The sequence below is a fragment of the Larus michahellis genome, chromosome 1 (genome assembly GCF_964199755.1).
Source record: "Larus michahellis chromosome 1, bLarMic1.1, whole genome shotgun sequence".
Classification (NCBI taxonomy): domain Eukaryota; kingdom Metazoa; phylum Chordata; class Aves; order Charadriiformes; family Laridae; genus Larus; species Larus michahellis.
The window spans coordinates 102,347,777-102,366,787 of NC_133896.1; the positions used below are offsets into that span (position 1 = coordinate 102,347,777).

General features: G+C 38.5%; 1 protein-coding gene across 1 annotated transcript in view; it reads right to left on the reverse strand.

Annotated features, from left to right (window-relative positions):
- Positions 1-19,011, reverse strand: part of GUCA1C (guanylate cyclase activator 1C) — a 35,356-nt gene that overhangs the window by 1,630 nt on the left and 14,715 nt on the right. Inside the window, exons 2-3 of the mRNA XM_074572841.1 lie at positions 4,387-4,536; positions 1,539-1,626 (exon numbers count right to left, since the gene is read on the reverse strand). Of these exons, the coding sequence (XP_074428942.1) occupies positions 1,539-1,626; positions 4,387-4,536 (238 nt within the window). The remainder of the gene's footprint in view (positions 1-1,538; positions 1,627-4,386; positions 4,537-19,011) is intronic.

The window sequence follows — 19,011 nt, forward strand, 5'->3', positions numbered from 1 at the left end:
ATGGACATGCTGCATCATTTTCCTGCTTATGCAGGTCAACTGGTCTTGAATTCCCTCCTCCTGATCCCAGCTTATATTTCAAAGTACCAATACCAGCATGCAAGCATACAAAACCCACTGCAGTTACCAGTGAGGTGTGATTACGCTGGCATGCCAGACTCACTGTGACGGGTCTCAGATTTCCTTGAGCTAATGAAAATAAATTGCAAAGCCATCAGGAGATTTGTTTTAAGAATTGTTCCCTACAGCCGTGGGATTATTTCTTGCATTTTAATGTGAGGAAAAACATTGCAATTTATTTGTCTGTTTGCCCTTTTCTTTGATAAGGAGCTACAAGGAGGTAGCATAGTTTAAGCTAAACTTGGTAAAATTTGTCCCATTCCTCAGGTGGAGCTAGTCCTGCTGCTTTGCAGCTATTTGAAAAATAACTAACTATGGAAAGCAGATTGAAATTGGAGTATTATGAAGATAATTCTGAATAATTCATGTTCTGGCATTTCATTGCTAAAATGTAAGACAGAAGTTATTTTTTCAGCCGATGGTCTAACTTAGATACAGTTATTACTTGCAGTACACATATGGTCAAAGCAGGGACCAAAGTACAAATAATCATAGAATTTGGGTTAGATTCTAGGCTATGATTATAAGGTATTTGGAGTCCTTTGGTAATTTGCCTTCGCCCAAAAGATAAACCAAGCAGCTGGGGAAAAAATCCTCTACAAGTTATTCCCATGCATCACAAGATCATTTTTTATACTTTGATTATATATCTCAAACAGCTTTTTAAAAAGTAACCTTAATACACCAAATGAGACCAGAAAAATGAACAAAAAAATGAACAAAATTCCCGTCTGGGATCTGATTTTGGTTTGCAACGCTTTCCTAATATTCCTAATTTGCCAATGATTGCGGTAATTGTTGTAAAACGTAATTCCCAGTGGTAAGAGAATCTTCATAATTAGAAATATGAGGGAAGACATTTGTATGTGACAAGTTTTCTATTAGAAACATCTCTGAAGCAGTGAGTTAAAGTTTTAGTTTCCAAATGTAAGTCCAATTGACTTAATCTATCTATCTTGAGAAAAAACAGTAGTATGTGTCTTAGCATGTGTTAACAATCAGACTTCAAGGGACATCCAGTATGCTGTCCAATCTTTAGAACATGCTAACCGTGTGCAACCATGCATCTTAATTTGTTTTCTTATCCATTTTAAATAGATTAAGGCTGCACAAATACACTAAAAAAATACCTCCATCACACTTTCATTTTGCTCTGCAACAAGAGCAGTGGCATTTTGGATGAACAGTGCAAGACTTCCATGTTTTAACTCTTACTGGACGTAATCCCTCTGTCAACTTAATAGAGTAGGTTGATTTACACTTCACTGTAAAGCTGATGTAATATGGGTAAAGAAGAAAAAGTTCATGCTTTCAGTTCATCTAAAAGTCAGTTCTTCAGTTCTTCGACCCCCCTCTTGATCCCATACTTCCTTATGAGGGAAAATCCCTGACAATGCCAAGAAAACCTAGGTTCTTACCATCGTTGTTCACATCTATCTTCTGAAATATCATATTTGTGAACTCTTCAGCAGACATGTTGGTGTGGCCATTAATAGACTGAATTGCCTGAAGGAAGAAATGCAGAAAGTTCTTTCAGACTTTTTTTCCATCAAGTTGTAAAAACAATACACTGGCAACTGCAGTAATTGCGATGCAGCTCTTAGTTCACCAACCCTTTCAAAAATCGCTAAATAAATAGCTATTTCAAGTAAATCTTCAGTAATGAGGATTGGAAATTTAATTAACATCACACAGCCTGACGATTACAGACTAATTTACGTATCTCTGAAGGTCTTCTGAAACCATGTGACACCTCTGCTCTGCAATACACTTTTGATTCCACACCAGCATTTTTATCTGGCCCTAGAGAGTTCAGTGTCTTTGGAGAGTGCCCTGTGGTCTGTGTGATTTAAATATAGTATTATTTTTCACAGCTGAAAGCACATGAGGAGAAAGCCTAAGTAATTTTTCTATTAAGACATGTTTAACTTAGTAATCACAAATAAAGTCAGACCAGCAGTCCTGGAAGTTGGCAAAATTTACTTGTCCTCCAAAGAAACTAAGAAAACCAGAAGTCTCCCCTCAACTTTTTCTGTGGCAAAGGGACACAATGTTTGGAGTAAAGGTATACATGAACATTTTTGCAAAGTTTTATCCTGTTCACTGAGACAGTAGTTTTTGCGTTATGGTGATCATTCGGATTAATAAAATGGGAGCCTATATGTTAATAGCCAGTGGTCCAGAAGCAACAAGCATATGTTTACAGAGTTGGACTCACAGTCATATCACAATTAGTAAGTGACCGTGAAAATACATACCTATGTATGTATAAACATACATGCATACATGTTCTATAATGAGCATACTATAGGATTTGGTTTTCTACACTTGAATTGTCTTGAGATGAACTGTGTTGTCTAAGATAATTCACTGTATATGTGAGTTGTTTCCTTCAGTATTCCTGATATTTTTTTAGAATTCATTATATTTAGATAAAACCTGCATTCCTTATATTTAGATGAAACCTCATTATATTTAGTTAAACCTACACTGGTGTGGAATTCTTGACTATCACTGTCTTTATGTTACTTTGCACAAATAAGTTCAAAAAGACAGCAAGAATTCTACAAAAACAGGTAGATAAACTTCTTCTTCTTTAGATACTTTTGGTATTTTAGATGTCTGACCCTGATGCAGTCTTCAGAATAAGGTTGTACCTCTGCCACACTTACATTTATTGTAGTGCTAAGAGTAAAGCAGTGGTTCCTGAAGTACTTAAATCACTGACTACCACAGAATCACCTTAAATAAAATAATAAAAGGCACTGAGAGGGTGCATGGTTGTCTGGAAGGAATTTTGATGATTGGTAATGACCTGCTGGTCCAAAGTTTGCATAGCTGTAGGGACAGATGAAGTTTTAGTAGGACTTCTGTGATTTAAATTAATGTCTCAAATATGAAATATCTTTTTGGACAAGTGCTTGTTTACTGATGCTTAGTATAAGCAGGGCCCTTAATGTCTGTGAGCCTGTAGTTTTATTTTTGTTTATAGCCCACCAATTTTAATCTAGCCTAGATCAGCTAGGCAGGTTTAAGTTAAAGTTCTCATACTTGAGAAGAAAATACACATGTTCTAAACTGGTTTTAAAATCAAGTATGTTGTAAAAGAAGTCTTTATATTAAAAGGATTTTAATTCTCTTTTCAGATATAGCTCAAGACAAAGCACAGTCGCCTCATTGCCTCTGGGTGAAAAATGATGGAGAATATCTGCAAAAGAAAGACGTCATTAGGCTTAAATGAGGAGAAATCTGGGAGATGCAGCCTCTCCTTCTACCTTTAGAAAGCTGCTTTTTAGAAGGTGATGCATCAACTTTATTTGTTTGACCTTGTGGCTCCATCTGGCTCCAGTTCCTTTTAATTTGGGCAGCAAGTCTTGAAAGTCTCTAACAGCGACTAGCCAGGCACCAGCAGTAATACAGAATCCAGGCAAATTATGTTCCTTGTTTATTATGACATTAAATCCCTATTTAGATTTTATGCTCCCTGCAGCAAAACCTTGATCTGCAATGAGTCCTGTATATTTAGGGAGCAGTATTAAGTCATTCGTACTTGCAAGGAACCCTGTAATATCTTTTGGATGAAAGCAGCTACTGAACTGCAAAATATTATTTCACTAGAGTAAGTTGAAAGATACAGAAATAATTTCGAAGAAAGAATTGCACTGCTTTGGTTTTATGGGTTTGAAATAGACCCATTTTCTGCAAAATTTTCTACAATATTTGTATCTAAATGTCACTGCACGATTTAATGATAAAATTAATTTTCCCCCATTTAATTTTAAAATAGGGGTAATGGCATTGTAGTAAACAAATCTAAAAGCATTTCAAAGAATTAAAATGTTGGAATATTTTGATAAAATGCATATCATTTCTTGCAGCAAGTTCCGTTTGAGAAGCCAGTTTTCCACAATAGACTGGCACAAACACTTGTAGCCAGCTGTTTTATTCATTATACTGCTTCAGTTCTACCCTGTCTTATAGTATAGTTTATCACAATAATGTCCCTACAGTTTCTACAGTTTTTCCCTTTCAGTTAAGCATTATATCTGTAGCACTATGGTTTAAAGTAAAATACTACTTAGATATGCTTACTTTAATAAGCAAGAAACTAATGGCAGGAGTGTCGCTAGCCAGAACAGTTCTGGTCTTACAACTGTAAAACATTAGGTAAAGTACAGTCAATCCACTTACAACACATGGTGGAACCACTGTTTCACGGCAATGCACTATGTCAGATGCTCTTGCTATTGGTCATAATCTCCTTACCGTGAATATGCTTAATAGTTCTTTTTTGTCAATACATCCATTTCCATCAGCATCGTATAGCTTAAAATACCATTTCAGTTTTTGGTCAATTTTCCCTCGTATAACCAAGTTTATTGCAGCTATGAACTCCAAGAAGTCTATAAATCCATCCTAAGAGAGAGAGAGAAAAAAAACAAAACAACACAAACTATTTAACAACATTGGTTTTCTGTTGATTCTGGCAATTTCACAGAAACAGGTCATCGAATTCGCTATAATACACACTGATTTATAAAGGACCTTAACACAGAAATCCCCTGTGGTGTTTAAAAAGGATGTGCTCAACTGGAAGCAGTATAGGAAGGGGCATTAATATAGACAGTTTTGTTCTCCTCTGAAAGCTTGGGGCAGTAGGGGTGGGGGGCAAATCTGTTCCGGGCAATTGTTATTGACATTTTCTGAGGAGAAGAGAAACAGTTTTGTGGTAGACCTCCACATGTGAAAAAAAGAGGAGTCTGGGATATCTGGTTTGGTACTACTGAGATGTCTACAGCAGAGTTGCTTATATTCATATGGGTACTGTAGAACTATGGATGATTTCCATTGCAACAGAGCTCCTTCAGGTGTTATTCATCTGAGAAGCCATGTAGTAAGTGTTGTACATGGTAACCAATAACCTGGCGTGAACTCCAGATACTGTTTTTTCCATATAAACACCGGGTCTCTTCAACTTACACATTTTGCACAGGATATAAAGCCTTCAAGTTATAAACTAGTTTCAAAATAGTGAGGACTGGGGGATATTCATAGGGAACTAGCATTTCAGATTGATTTAATTCCGTATTTTCTGCTCCCTTCTCTAAAGCTAGCTATGGAAACCTCCATGACAGGCCTCCATGGTCAGGTGGTCTAAGCCACTGTGACAGTTCTGTTTCTGTAAAAATGTGGTGAGGATGGAAGAAACAGTTGCTGAATTTGGAGAGTACTTGTTTCAACTGTTTCTCATGCGCATATAAAAAGAATTAACAGCTGTTAAATTTAATCTTCTGATCTTTATGTTGGTCAGAATCCAATCACTTGGAAAACCTTGGAAAGACTGTCATCAGTTTCAGATGGCCTGTGATTGAGAAGGTTGGATGAGCATCTGGGAGGGTTTAGTATGTTACTTACTTTTATTGTCATACATAAATACAAATCTTGCCAGTTGAGATTTTACAACCAGCAGGAATTAATCTGCCCTCGAGACACTATGAGACTAAACGAAAAGAAGTCCTGTAAAGGTGCAGTGGGAGTCATTGCCATACTTTAAGTGCTTGCTTTGACTTCTGTGCAATGCTGTTCAGCAGAGTGGCACCTAAGAGGTAAATCCAGTGTTTCAAACACACTGGATTCAATGTACATGCCAGAAGTGGTGTGTGCACAACTCATGCAGACTGAGGCACAAAAGCTTCACAGACTCTTTGTGCAGGTTCTGCTGCAGTTGCTGGATTTACTGTAATTGCAATCACAGCAAAGTCAGCAAAGGCAAAGACGCCATTCAACCACTGTCTGGGATTAAATGAAAGTTGGCAGTAACTGCATGTACTTTTCAAACAAGATTACGCCCAGTATTAAAAGCAGATGCTTTACCAAAAAATGACACATCATGTACCACAAACTTTGTACTTCTTTTTGGCACACCAGCTTGAATTTCAATTTTGCAAGTATTATTCCAAGAACCATCTCATCAAGTATTTTACTGGAGGGCAAAGTTTGTTTTGCTGATTATGTTTCCATCATCTGATTTGATAGATCTATTGAGAATGTGGTTGGATGCATTTCACATTACTGCTTTTTTATTGCATTTCGTACTACTTATTGAAACTACAGATTAATTTTAGGATTGCTAGATGTCCATGAGGAGATTAGTTTTCTTCTTTCTCCCTTACATTTCACTTGGGATTTTGGAAAATAGTATGTTGTTCACTTTCTTCCTATGTCTTGGTGTCACTGTTGTTGCTCTTACAAAATATCAGAAGTTTGGAAAACATCATAATCATCTTAATGTGTTCAGGGAATGTAATTCTGATGTGGTGCATCATTTAGCCTGCCCCAAGCAGGGATGGAGTGAAGGCCCATGGCAAAAATCTCCCACCTCTGAAAAACACCTGAGAGAAATTGTAGTTGCCAGGAAAGCCCCAGCCACATTCAGTAGACATGCAAAGACCATTGGCGACACGTTAACTTCAGCAGCCAGTGCACCAGGAGTAGAAATACTGAGAAGGCAGACATGTTTATCTACAGGATGTGGAACCAGAAGCACTGCCCAAAAGCATTGATGAGAAATGTACTGTTTTTCCTTTCTACACCAACAGACGTATATTGTAGGTAAAAAAGAAAACATTTATGTGATGCAGAAGGCTATGGTGATCTTGTTACACATATACACAGCTTTCTCAGATAAGGAGAAATACTGCACTTTTTAGAGTAGCATCCAAGAGCCTCAGAACAGTCCATTAAATACTGAAAAAAATCATAGTAACCTATTACAGTAACCTATGAAGATCGTCCTGTGGTTCTGTGAGTACAAAAAATAATACAATAAATGTGTTATGTTGTTGTTAAAAGAATACTGCCGTGCTGATTTACTCATCTGCTGCTCTATAACCATTCACAATACAAGTACCTAGGTAAGTCCTTACGTGTCTCCAGGCTGTATAAAACTTCACTCTGTGCAGTGCACGTAATAAAGTATCTGTTGCTCATTAGGAAGTCAGTAATTCACAAGCAAAAAGGGCTACCATAAAAATAATAAAATAAACAATAATAAAATAAAATTTAAAAAAAAACCACCAACAACATAATAAGCAGAACTGATTACCAGTGGTGGAAAATATAAATAATTTACTTTTGGTGTTTTACTGTGTTATTCCAAAGGGCAAATTTCTAGTAGTTCTATTAAATTGAGTTAATGCTGGTGAAACCTGCATCTTTAGCAGCTTAGGATACGGGATAGATTTGGGTGATGGCTGCGTTTTTTTGTCTGTGAAGGCTTATTTGCCATGTCTGTATGGCGCTGGCCATGCCTTCGTCAGCTGCAGCACAATTACACTGGGATACCATGGAATCTGGAGGGACAGTGAGGTCCTGCTCCCTTCCCTGCAGAGCCAGCTGGGGTGAAGGCACAGGGTACCTACCCCCCCGGGATGTGGTGTGAAATGGGGGGTCAGAAATCTCCTCCTGCAATTCTGAGGAGTGGGCCGGAGAGATACCAAAAAAAAAAAAAAAAGGTTTCAAAACTTCTTCTACACGCCCCAAAGTCTTCTGGACTTTCTGCTTACCATAGTAGACTTAATAAAAATATATAATTTTTTTTAGTCTCTTTAATGGCTTGACCAGATGAACTAGAAGCTTAAAGACTCATTATGGTTGTGCATGTGTTTGTGCTCTTTGATGCTGTGTTTTTGTAACTTGTTGTGCTTTCACTGATGAGTGAGTTTTTTAAACTGCTTGGAACAGTTGGATTCACAAAACAAAGATGAAAGAAGGAGAATTTCCTGATGATATGAAACTGATCCTCACAGCCCCGAGGGTACCACTAGCCCTGACTGCCCCTGTCCACCCCTGTCCCAGGCCTAGGCTGCATTTCAGTTGTTCATTAACTACTGGATCTCCCAAGGAGAAAGTAATTTAGTTTTATATTTTTATGGAATGTTTTGGCTTCAGAATTTCAGCCTGCGTGCAGTTGCTGGAGGCTGCTCGCTTTTGTTCGGTGTGTCCTGTGAGGGCAATGCTGGGCAGGAAGGGATGTCAGCGTTACGCAACAGCTGTCCATAAGTACCCCAGTCCTGGAGCCGTAGGAGGGCATTTACCCGACGGTTCCCAGAATAGCCCTGCTAATCTTCACAGCTCCTTAAAAAATTTACAGCTTCAAACTGTTTGAATACGGATTAAAAATAATTGACTTGTCAGCTGTGAGTATGCAGCTGATCTTAAATGGCATGGTAACTCGAGGTTCAGCCAGAATGATCTGGACTCGGCGTTTTGGCTGCCTGGACTTTACTGGAAGGTGATTTCCTATCTGTGTGGATGCAGTGCTACTGGGACAGTGAGCCAGCCATCTTCCACAGCACACCGTGGCTACGCGTGTGGAAAGGGCAGATTTCTGTCCCCGCAAAACCCTATGATGAGTGAACCCATCGTCTTAACTTGGCGCGCTGAGGACTCTGCAAAGAGTCTGTACACAATAAGCAGTGTCTTGTTTTCAGGTTTGCTCCTGGAAAATCTCTAAACCCAACCTGACACCAGGAGAATAGCTCAACAGGCTTTAACAGGATTAACAAGTGTGCAAATATAGATGGTCTCGGTATTTCAAACGTAGGGCTTAGGACATTAAGCCACCTTCCCTCCCCACCCCCTGTCTTTCAGAATACTACTTAAACCTAATAAGGCAGAAGGAGGAGGCACAGGTCAAACAGCAGATTACAACAGCTCAGAACAACTGTGAAATTTACAGCTAATCTCTTTCTCTCTAGACTCAATTTCAAATATAGCGCAGCTTTCTCTGCCCTTGGAAACCTAAAGGAGAATTCATTTTGTTCCATTTCATCTTCCCCCATTTCCTTGCTTTCTTTTTACTTCTGAAGGAAGACTTTCAGCTGTTCCTTAAAGGCCGCACAGGCATTATTGAAGAAATACAGATCTACTTGTGACTTGTGACACGTCCCTAAGGTCTGATACTGGACTTTGGGGCTTGGAGAGAGCTCCAGATTCCCTACAGGCTGTGTCCAGAATCACCAGGTTCCTCAGTAAACAAAGCTGGCACTTGTCAGGAGTGGGGGGAGACTCTCAACAAGCAAAGGCTATTAGATAAGGATGAAGAATGAAGCAGGGAATTAGGAGTTGCAGTTCGTTAAGTGGTTCTGTGATAGTTGCCTGCCCAGAGTCATATGAAGAAGCGGGGCTGTCTTCACCAGACTGTTACACAAGGTTCTGCTTTGCCCAGATGAAGAGGACCTGCAAGGTTTGGGGACTTGACCAATACCAGGACCTTTGTGTTCGAGGAGCTGGAAATGCAAAGCCAGCTATATATCCTGGCTCTCAGGCTTGTAGGCTGCCCTGGTAAAACCTGGTGAAATCCAAAATGTTAAGATGACAAGCAATTTTATTTGTATAAAATTAACAACTACTCCCCAACTCCCTGCCAACACTCATGGTTTTCTTTCAAGATTACTGGAGAAGCAGGGAGATGGGGAAGTCACCAAGGCATTGGGCTGGGTCCTGTGCTCAGCCTGCAGGGCGGCACAGCAGTGCCCAGGAGGGCTGTACTGGGGATAGCATGTGCTCAGAGCCCTCTGCCATCATCTCCTGGATGGTGGGGTTCATCTTTCTACATCCCTAATTTTGAGCCTCTGCCTGTGCTCTTAGGAGCATCTTTCCCAACTTAAAACAAAGCGGTAGGCAAGAGAGAGAAAACTAAAAACATAGCCATGACCACATAATGCATTTTTCAGAAAACTTCTTGCTGACAATTCAAGCAAATTTTTCTTGGCTGACAAACCCAAGAACATAGCAGGACAAACCTCGAGGAAAAGCACTTTGAAGACATACATGTCTTCCAGTGGCAAAGATGCTCTAGTTGGCAGATTATCTCGGGTGCTCCTTAAATAACATTTTTAGAAATTAATGTCTCAATGGATGAATGCAGGAGTTAAACACATATACTATCATTCCCTAAACTACTCAGTATTATCAGATAAAGGACCTCAGGGAAGGAAAAAGTTAATACTCTCTACCTTCTTTATCTAGTAGGCATTTTTTTATTTCTGTAAAAAATGGGAGATTATAGATCATGTTTTGTCACAAGAAAGCAGATACCAATTTGTTGTCATAACATGAGTTTGCGGCCAAGTTAGTTAAAGCAGATCATCCAATTTCTGCTGCATTTTTTTATGCAAGTACTATTCCCAAAGCATGGTTCATCAACATCATTGTCACCAACAAATGTGTGAGTCATGATTGCATAGTTTCGGATGTTTCAAAGCAACACTTAAATGATAAAGGGCAAAAAGAAGAAAACGTAAACCTAGAGTAGCCTCTGACTGCTCTATTCATAATAAATAAGGAAATAAACAGAAAAAAAGGCAGTTGCAGTTTTACTTAAAATTTCTTTAAATAAAATAGCAGATTCCTGAAATGTTGTTAAAATTACTTTCCCTGTTATCTACATCATAACTTAACAAGTAGTATTTAAGAGTAATTATGATGAATTGTACAAAGTTAGTCTTCATTGCCTATTCATGTAATGTGACAAAATTACAGTGTTAGCTGGTAATGGTAGTAATATGCTCCGAGCGCTGCAGTGAAAGCTGCAGAGTACATGCTAATTTGTTTACACTTAAATGAAATTTTCAAAGAAACCCTACATGTGCATGCTGGTTTTGGCTGGGGTAGAGTTGATTTTCTTCATAGTAGCTAGTATGGGGCTATGTTTTGGATTTGTGCTGGAAACAGTGTTGATAATACAGGGATGTTTTAGTTATTGCTGAGTTTGCTGAGCAGTGCTTACATAGGGTCTTTTCTGCTCCTCACACCGCCCCACCAGCAGGTGCACAAGAAGTTGGGTGGAGACCCAGCCGTGACAGCTGACCCCAACTGACCAGAGGGATATTCCATATCACACCATGCTTGGAACATAAAACTGGGGGAAGAAGAAGGAAGCGAGGGACATTTGGAGTTAAGGCATTTTGTCTTCCCAAGTAACCATTACGTGTGATGGAGCCCTGCTTTCCTGGAGATGGCTGAACACCTGGCTGCTGATGGGAATTGGTGAATGAATTCCTTATTTTGATTTGCTTGCATGCACGGCTTTGGCTTTATTTGTTAAACTGTCTTTATCTCAACCCACGAATTTTCTCACTTTTACGCTTTTGATTCTCTCCTCCATCCCACCAGGGGGAAGTGGGCGAGCAACTGTGTGGTGCTTAGTTGCCAGCTGGGGTTAAACCACAACAACATGTTGTTAGAAAAATGTAATTGCTTCAGTTTGATGTGTAATATTTGTCACTGAGTAACTGCAGAGGAAACAACTCTAAACCCTTTCTTTTGTTTTAAAAACAGTCAGGAAGTGTAGGAACGCAGGTAGCACAACTCAATGGGAGACTGCGTAGACAATGAAGATTATTTTTAGAAAAAATTGAACTTCATCATTCTTTCATATTCCTCCCTTTCTATATTGACTCATATTGAATTTTGCTACATTTGTTTCTGCAGGACATTCAGTAAAAATGTATGTGATACTAATTTAATCCATGTTAAAGAGAAAAACAAGGAAAAAATATTAAGCCAAAGAATGACTTGACAAAACCTCTAAGTACTTAATTTTCATTGTCAGTTGTTTTTGCTACTGATTTCTCTGTATCCAATGTAGTGATTCATTTCCTCTAGGTCTCTTGTGCAACATAGTTGGCATTACAGCTTCATACGGGACCTACGGTCCATGCTCTTAACCTGTGGATCTCAGGTGCTGGCTCATAGTGGGAAAGGGGACTCCTGGCAGCCAGGTGCCAGAGCGTTGGTGAATGTAGTTCATCTGGACTTGCACCATGCACAAACCGTGTCTTTGATCCAGGCATGCTACAGTGTGATGGACCTACTGGCCAAGTGCAGAAAATCTCTACTGCAAAGGCCATGAGCCTGGACACGCTCTGCACAGATGGCAAGAAAGGGGCTATTCGGTGAGGTGGGGACACTTCATGATGTGCACTGTGAGTACCGTTGCCCCATTGCATAGCTTAATCCTATCCAATCCAGCGTCAAGACTGTGATGCAAGGCAAATTCAACTGAAATATTACTTAATAGCACTTGCCTGCATGAATATTTCAAAATTTTGTTTTTAAAGAGAAAGTTTCTTGGACATTCAGATTACCCCTTTTGAAATGCAAAAAAAAGCTACTGAATTCTACAGTCCTCTAATAGAAATCTGCGGCTGACCTAACTTCAATGTCCCATGTAAAGAATCAGCCTTCCACGCTTGATGGTGCTGTGCCGCTACTGGGGAATTACCTCCAGTCTAAAACTTTTAGATCATAACTCGTACCATCAAATCCTGTAGTCAAGAATTCAACTGTACTGACATTAAGCAAGTGATGATTTTAATGATAATGTTAATGTAGGCTTTTAGCTGATAATGACACATTATTATAGCATAAGTTAGTACTATCATAGCAGTAAGTCCTGTGCCAAACCACTAGAAAACAAAATTAAGATTGTGAAATTGCACCAATAATTGTGGGAAGTCCTTACAAAATAATAGATTCCTTTTTGGAATCAATATATAAAATTGGATGTAAAAAAATTCTGGAGGTAGTTAAGAAGAACAAAGACATTCTTTAAGGCAATCTATAAATAGAGTAGCATTTCATGGAACCAAGTGAAATATTCATAGAACATAGTTTCTGTTCCATGGAATTTCTCATAGGGTACAGTACCTTTCAAAGTCACTTCAGCATGCTGAGAAAAATGATGTAACTATAGTGCCTTAAACACAGCAAAGCATAATTTAACTTCCTTCTTATTTGCAGTAATCAGGCTAGTTACTTTCCATTTGAGGTAATTTTATGCAACATTACTTGAGATTAAGGGGAAGCAAATAGTTTCGCTTTGTTGTTTTTGTTGCTTTTGTTGGATTGTGTCCGAAACTAATGGGAAAAGGATTTGTACATGTACATGTCAACTCCAAAAAGCCCGAATATTTCAGGAAGTAAGAGCTGTAGATTTTTTTTACTTCCGACAAAAGAATTCTTTCTAGCCAAGAGATATATTGATTCTTATTTTCTCCTGGGGTTCAAAATGGGAAAAAGCAAGAGTTAGACTTCTCTGGGCAAAGTGGTAGTGCTATCCACATGTGCTGGGCCAACACAAGAACCGCGGAAAAGGAATAGCATAAAACGAGGCATGTCTTGCCAACCACAATACCTGCTTATGTGGCTCTTGGCCCCATAGTGTAGTGTGTAATGCAGATGTTGCTGCTGCAACCTTACTGTTGAGTTAGTTAACAAGACTTAAGTTAACAAGACTTAAGCTGTCTGGTTAGAGTAAGCTATAGAAAAGTGTACTTGGCCAGAGAGTCACTTCAGCCTGAAGACGTCCCTAAAATTATGTGTGCAACTGAACTTACGTTTGCACAACTATTTGAAGACTTAGGATACAAAAGAGGAAAGTTGTTCAGGAAAGTCTGGGAAAATATTTCTATAATTATCACCCCCTCTCACCCTGCTTTGGATAACTATTAACTGTTGCACCCAATTCTATTATGCCAACTTTGGTAATGCCTGCAAGCATGTAAGAATGCAGCAAACAGTCTAGGCAGTTCCTTAGACAGCCTGACAATTCATATCACAGCAGCTATTCCTGGTCCTGAGGACACATCAGAGCAACACAATATGAGAAAGAAGCCCAACTGAAGATCAAATTTTCCAGTAAAAGACAGTTAGCAAAGATGTCATGAGCCATTATAATTAATTTTTCAGTTCCAGGTAGTGCTCACTGGTAGTGCTCACTAGTAGTGCTCCAAGTATTGCTCACTAGCAGTCATTTTATTTCATCTTTTAAGAGCTCTTCATGCCTTCAATAAGAACATGGAAGGCAGCTATCACATAGTGATAGGTAACAATTGCATAGTTGGGCCCTGTCAGTCTTTAACAAAATAATGTCTGCAGTAGAATCTCTAGCAACTAATTGCCTCATATCAATGAAAAGAATATTCCTCTGGCCCTCAAAATTCCTAAGAAGGGGGAAAAAGTGGAGAGAGAAAACAATTGAAAGTCAAATGAAGAATGACTAGCATTAATCATCAAAACATCTCTGAAAAATATTACATCTTTCTGTGAACATTGGCACGCTTTTCTTGGAATATGAGGTACAACCACTGCTTTCATAGAGAATTTCATGGCAAAATGATTCGCATTTCCATCTACTACAAGACCTGAGAAGATATACTTGGCTAATCCTATTCATGTCCTTATAATCAGAGAGGGTGACATCTATTTAGAGACAGAACACAGAATCAGATGATGAAAAGTCTACCTGAAAATCAGAACTATAAAGACACAGCAGGACAGTGGGGAAGGAGCTGGGATAAGGAAAAAGGAATGGTGGTCTGCCTTCCAACATCTGTCAGCATTGTGCAATGTATAAGGAGTGAAGGGAAACTTACTCTTCAGGAAAAAAAAAATTAAAATAACTGTAGCTTGTGATTTAGTTTACATTGCTATGTAGTCTTTTTGACACACAACAAAGTGCTATTGAAGTAACACATTTTTGCATTTCTTATCTGTTCTACATCAAACAGCCTGTTTTAACTTTCTTCTTTAGATTTTAAAATGGATTCCTTTTAAAATCTTTTTTTATAGTTCTAATCTGCATAGTGATGTCAGATGAACTCTAGTTTATCACAGAACTACTTTAAATTTTAAATGAAAAAGCACAAACTGGAAGCATGACTAAAGACTGACATCAGTTGGTGGCTCCTTATCTAAAGATTTTTTTAAACTCTTTGCTGTGGAGTGTCCATTTTTCTGCATCTACCAACTTTATCTGTGCATAAGAAGTGTAGCAGAAAATAATGTTGTCTCTTGGACTATCCAATGCTTTATAGAATGTTAACAGAAGATCCTTGATCTTGCATAATTTTCCTTTGGTGCCACATACCTATTAATCTTCTTTACTCTTCACAGTATATCCTGCCTTTTTAAAATTCAATTTTCTTACAAATCCATGGACACTTATTCCTGCAGCTAGTTTCAATTAATGTCAAAATAAGCAATAAGAGAACTAAAATTGCAGTATCCCATTTTCAGTACAGTGCTTCACATGTTAAATGGCTATGCAAATTTTATCCTTCACAGGTCATAAGAACCCAATTTATCAATTAATCAATCCTTACAGTGTTCAGTTGGGGTTTTTTTAGTGGTGGCAAAACCTATCTGCAGGCCAGTGGAAGTGGATGGCAATGATCTGGGTTTCTGATTTGAAGAAAGAGGACTTTTTTTTTAGAGTAAGTGTCAAATAGTAGCAGTGATGACTATAGAATGTTTCCTTAGTTCTGTTTAAGAGCAACTAACACTTCCAATATATTATGGATACCCCAGACGATTTTCTAGATATGCTCTTTCCTTTAACATTGGTGTAAACTCATTTTGAAGGATATAATCTCTCTGAAATATGATACATATTCTCACAGAAACCCAAGTATACATCAGTATACTTGGCAACTACTGAAGTATTTTAGATAAACATAACTGTTTCCTCTCTAAAATTCATCAGTAGGCTGCATGAACTGGGACTGCATGACAGTTATGTGTGGACTGAGATACAGAGGGAATAAAAAAAGCAAGAGGAATTCAGCTTATTTGTATGTGGTTACAGCTTTTTCATTTTTGTATTACAAATAGCTTAAGGGTGAAGAAGACTGAGATCATTTTTCCCTAAAATAATCTAATATAGGGACTCTTTTAAAAAATGAACTCTCTTGCACTTGTATTTTAATAAAAACATTATTTTTGAAGGCTTTCATTGGAAAGCTGTGGCAAAAGATAAACCCACCATTTATTATATCGCCAATGCCATTATATAAATAATGCTTGCAAGTATTAATGTATGAGACACGAATAAAACGCTTGCCTAAATGCTACCTCCTGCACTCCTAGTGATAATCTCAAGGAAAGTTAACTTTGTAATTGCAGTTCTGAACGTTCAGCAACTTTATTTTTCACTGGAGCTAAGAATGATGAAGAACAACTTTCAAACTTCACTAGCATATTTATTTGTTTGTTTGTTTGTTTGCTTAATTATTAGCAAAGCATCCCACGGAGGTCAAGGAAGGGATGAAAAGCCTGGGCACAGAACCCTTGTTTTTAAGAAACATGGAAAGATTAAAGACATTTGCATACTTGGTGTATAAGGTCATTTAATTATGAAACAGCTGGTGGTGTGCACAAGAGACACAGCAGAAATGGTTAGCATTTGTGTAGCATGTTCCTGAGAAGAAAGCTTTTAGGACATAGCCTATGTCACTAATCTCCAATGGAAACAGGCACTGACTGGAAACTGCTTTTGTACGTAGGAAGAGATGCACTCTGTTGAGCCAGAGGTTTGAATACCTGCACAGTACTATGCTTTGCCACGTATAAACATGCACAATAACTGGGTCCAAGAAGCCATACAACTACAGTAGCATTGCCTCTTTGGCACGGTAAGTTAGTGCAATGCTCTGCGCTTACGTCGTCTGCCTGCTGCCAAGACCAGAGGTAACCTCAACCTCTACATGACATTGAATTGTCCTGTGAAGATTTACCCCTCCCTGTCGTACGTACACTCACCATAGTCATTTCCATGAGTGGTGAGCTGAACTACTCTATTATCTCCAACGTAAAGAAATCCAGGGAATGATAAGGTTTGGCTTGTAAGTGAATTCCTGTTGCTATTTGTATAGATGACTTGAGTGAAACAAGCTTCCACTAGGTTTTCAATCTGTCACAAGTTGTCAAAAAAACCTACCATGCTGCCATAATTCCTTTTTAACTCTTTCCAGTTTACTGGCAAGTTGTTTTTTTTAAAAATGGAAATCCTAAGTAGGAGAAGGATGCCTGTAACAGGCTTCAGCTGGAAGCAACAAGGGTAACAAGGAGGTGGAACTGGCGTTTTATGAGGTTAACATTCCACACCTTACCTGCTAGAGGTTTTAAACTGGGCATACATGAAACACAGAGGAGAAAATCTGTGCACCTCTTAAGAGTGTTTTATGATCTTACTGTATGATAGAATACCTCCAAGCATGGATAACCCCAACTTAATGAGCATTAGGCTGCTATAATTGGACTTGTAGATTAATTTAGGCCTAACACTTTAGCACAGCTTTCTAAGCAGATTGTTATTTGTGAGAAAATAGAAGCCTACACAAGAAAAATATATTTTATGCTGAGAGTAGAAGACCTTATGAAATGATTTAAGTTTTCCAGGATTTTTAGATTTAGATCAACTCTAAACTAGGCCCCAAATGATACGCTTTTATATATAAGCTTCAGCAATAGAAGTCATAATAATTTTAAACTGTAAAAGTCCCACTATTAAACCATGGTATTGCCTGGTCACAAAAAGTTAGATAAGGAAAAAATCAGGTCATCATGTATCTTTAAAAGTCAGCTGGGGGAAGCATGGGGAAAGGTTCAAGTTTGCTTGCTGTCTAGCTAAACAGCACTTCTATGTAAAGGGTACTATTAAGAAAAAGGAAATAATTTCTATCAAGAAGTTTTGTATACTTCACCACTCACTGGGGTAATGACCCTTTTATTAGAAACCAACAACCAGACAAGAATAAAATAGCAAAGGAAATAAAAGTTTGATCTACAAACCTGAGAAGGTGCTGTAGTACTGAAGGAAACTGAACATAAGCAAAAACTCAAATAACCAAATTAATTCTGAATTTGTGCATTATGCAGGCAACCACTTGCATCCATTAACTTATCGTCTGTTTATTATTGCACAGTGCCTAAACGTTCTACATAATTTCTTGGAAGGATAATAACCCCCTATTTGTACAATCGTAGCTGCCATTTCAGAGCCCACAGCGTGATACTCCAAGTCAGACGTCCATTGACCACTCTTCACAAATTTGTACTTAGCTGGAAGCACTTCCCAGGATCAAAGCCTACATTTTTACCAAAAACCCCGGGGAGGAGAAAAAGCTGTAAAAAGGGTATAAAACAAAAAGTGACCACATGGAATAAGGAGTTCCTCTTATTTTACCTCATCAATAACATGTTCCTTTCCCCTGCCCTGAGAGGGTGGTCTGTTGCCACTTTATTCCCAGTTTAACCACAAAAAGCATCATATCCGTGTACTTAAAAAGCATTTGACTGATGTTTTTTATTTCTAAAAGTATACTTCAAAAATAGTGGTAATTAATTTTGGAATGAAGGAAAAAAATATAGTTAAACTTATGAAAACAGAGTGCTGTTAACAATGTCAGAAAAAGAAAATAATTCAGGCTGTATGGTAACAGAAATGCAATCGCTATACTGAATAGAGACTAAAATACAATGAATCTGTAAAGCTCTGTGAAAAATTGTGGGATTATGATATAAATTTTACATCTTGATTTGTTCCTTTCCATTCTTATTCTGAATAAAAATCTGTGCTGGTTTCAAACATCCCAGATAGATACAGTTTTTTTGCCTTGCATCCTTCCCTAACAGGCTTGATCCTCTCAATACCTAACATAGCAACAACGATAAGGTAAAGTTCAGAAAGATGTAGTAAGAAAGTTCGTGGTGAAAGAGGCGGTTCAGTCACACAAATGAAGCAGCTGAGAGCTTTCAGGATGGTCCTGAAAGCCACGCTGAAAAGACAGCCCGTTCTCCAGCTGCCAATCCTGGTGCAGCTCCTCCTGCCTCTCTGTCTTCCACACTATACACACTGTCCCTCCATGTTTAAAATACATGTATTAAGTCCCCCCAAGCATCTGCCCTCTACTTCTTAAGGGAAAAGTTGCTTTGCTGTCTGGCAACTTGATGACTTCATGTATGAGAGTGATGACAGCCTGCAGAGCAGGGTGACACAGCTCCGAAACACCAGATAGAGAAGCAACAATTAGCAGGAGGTTCCCT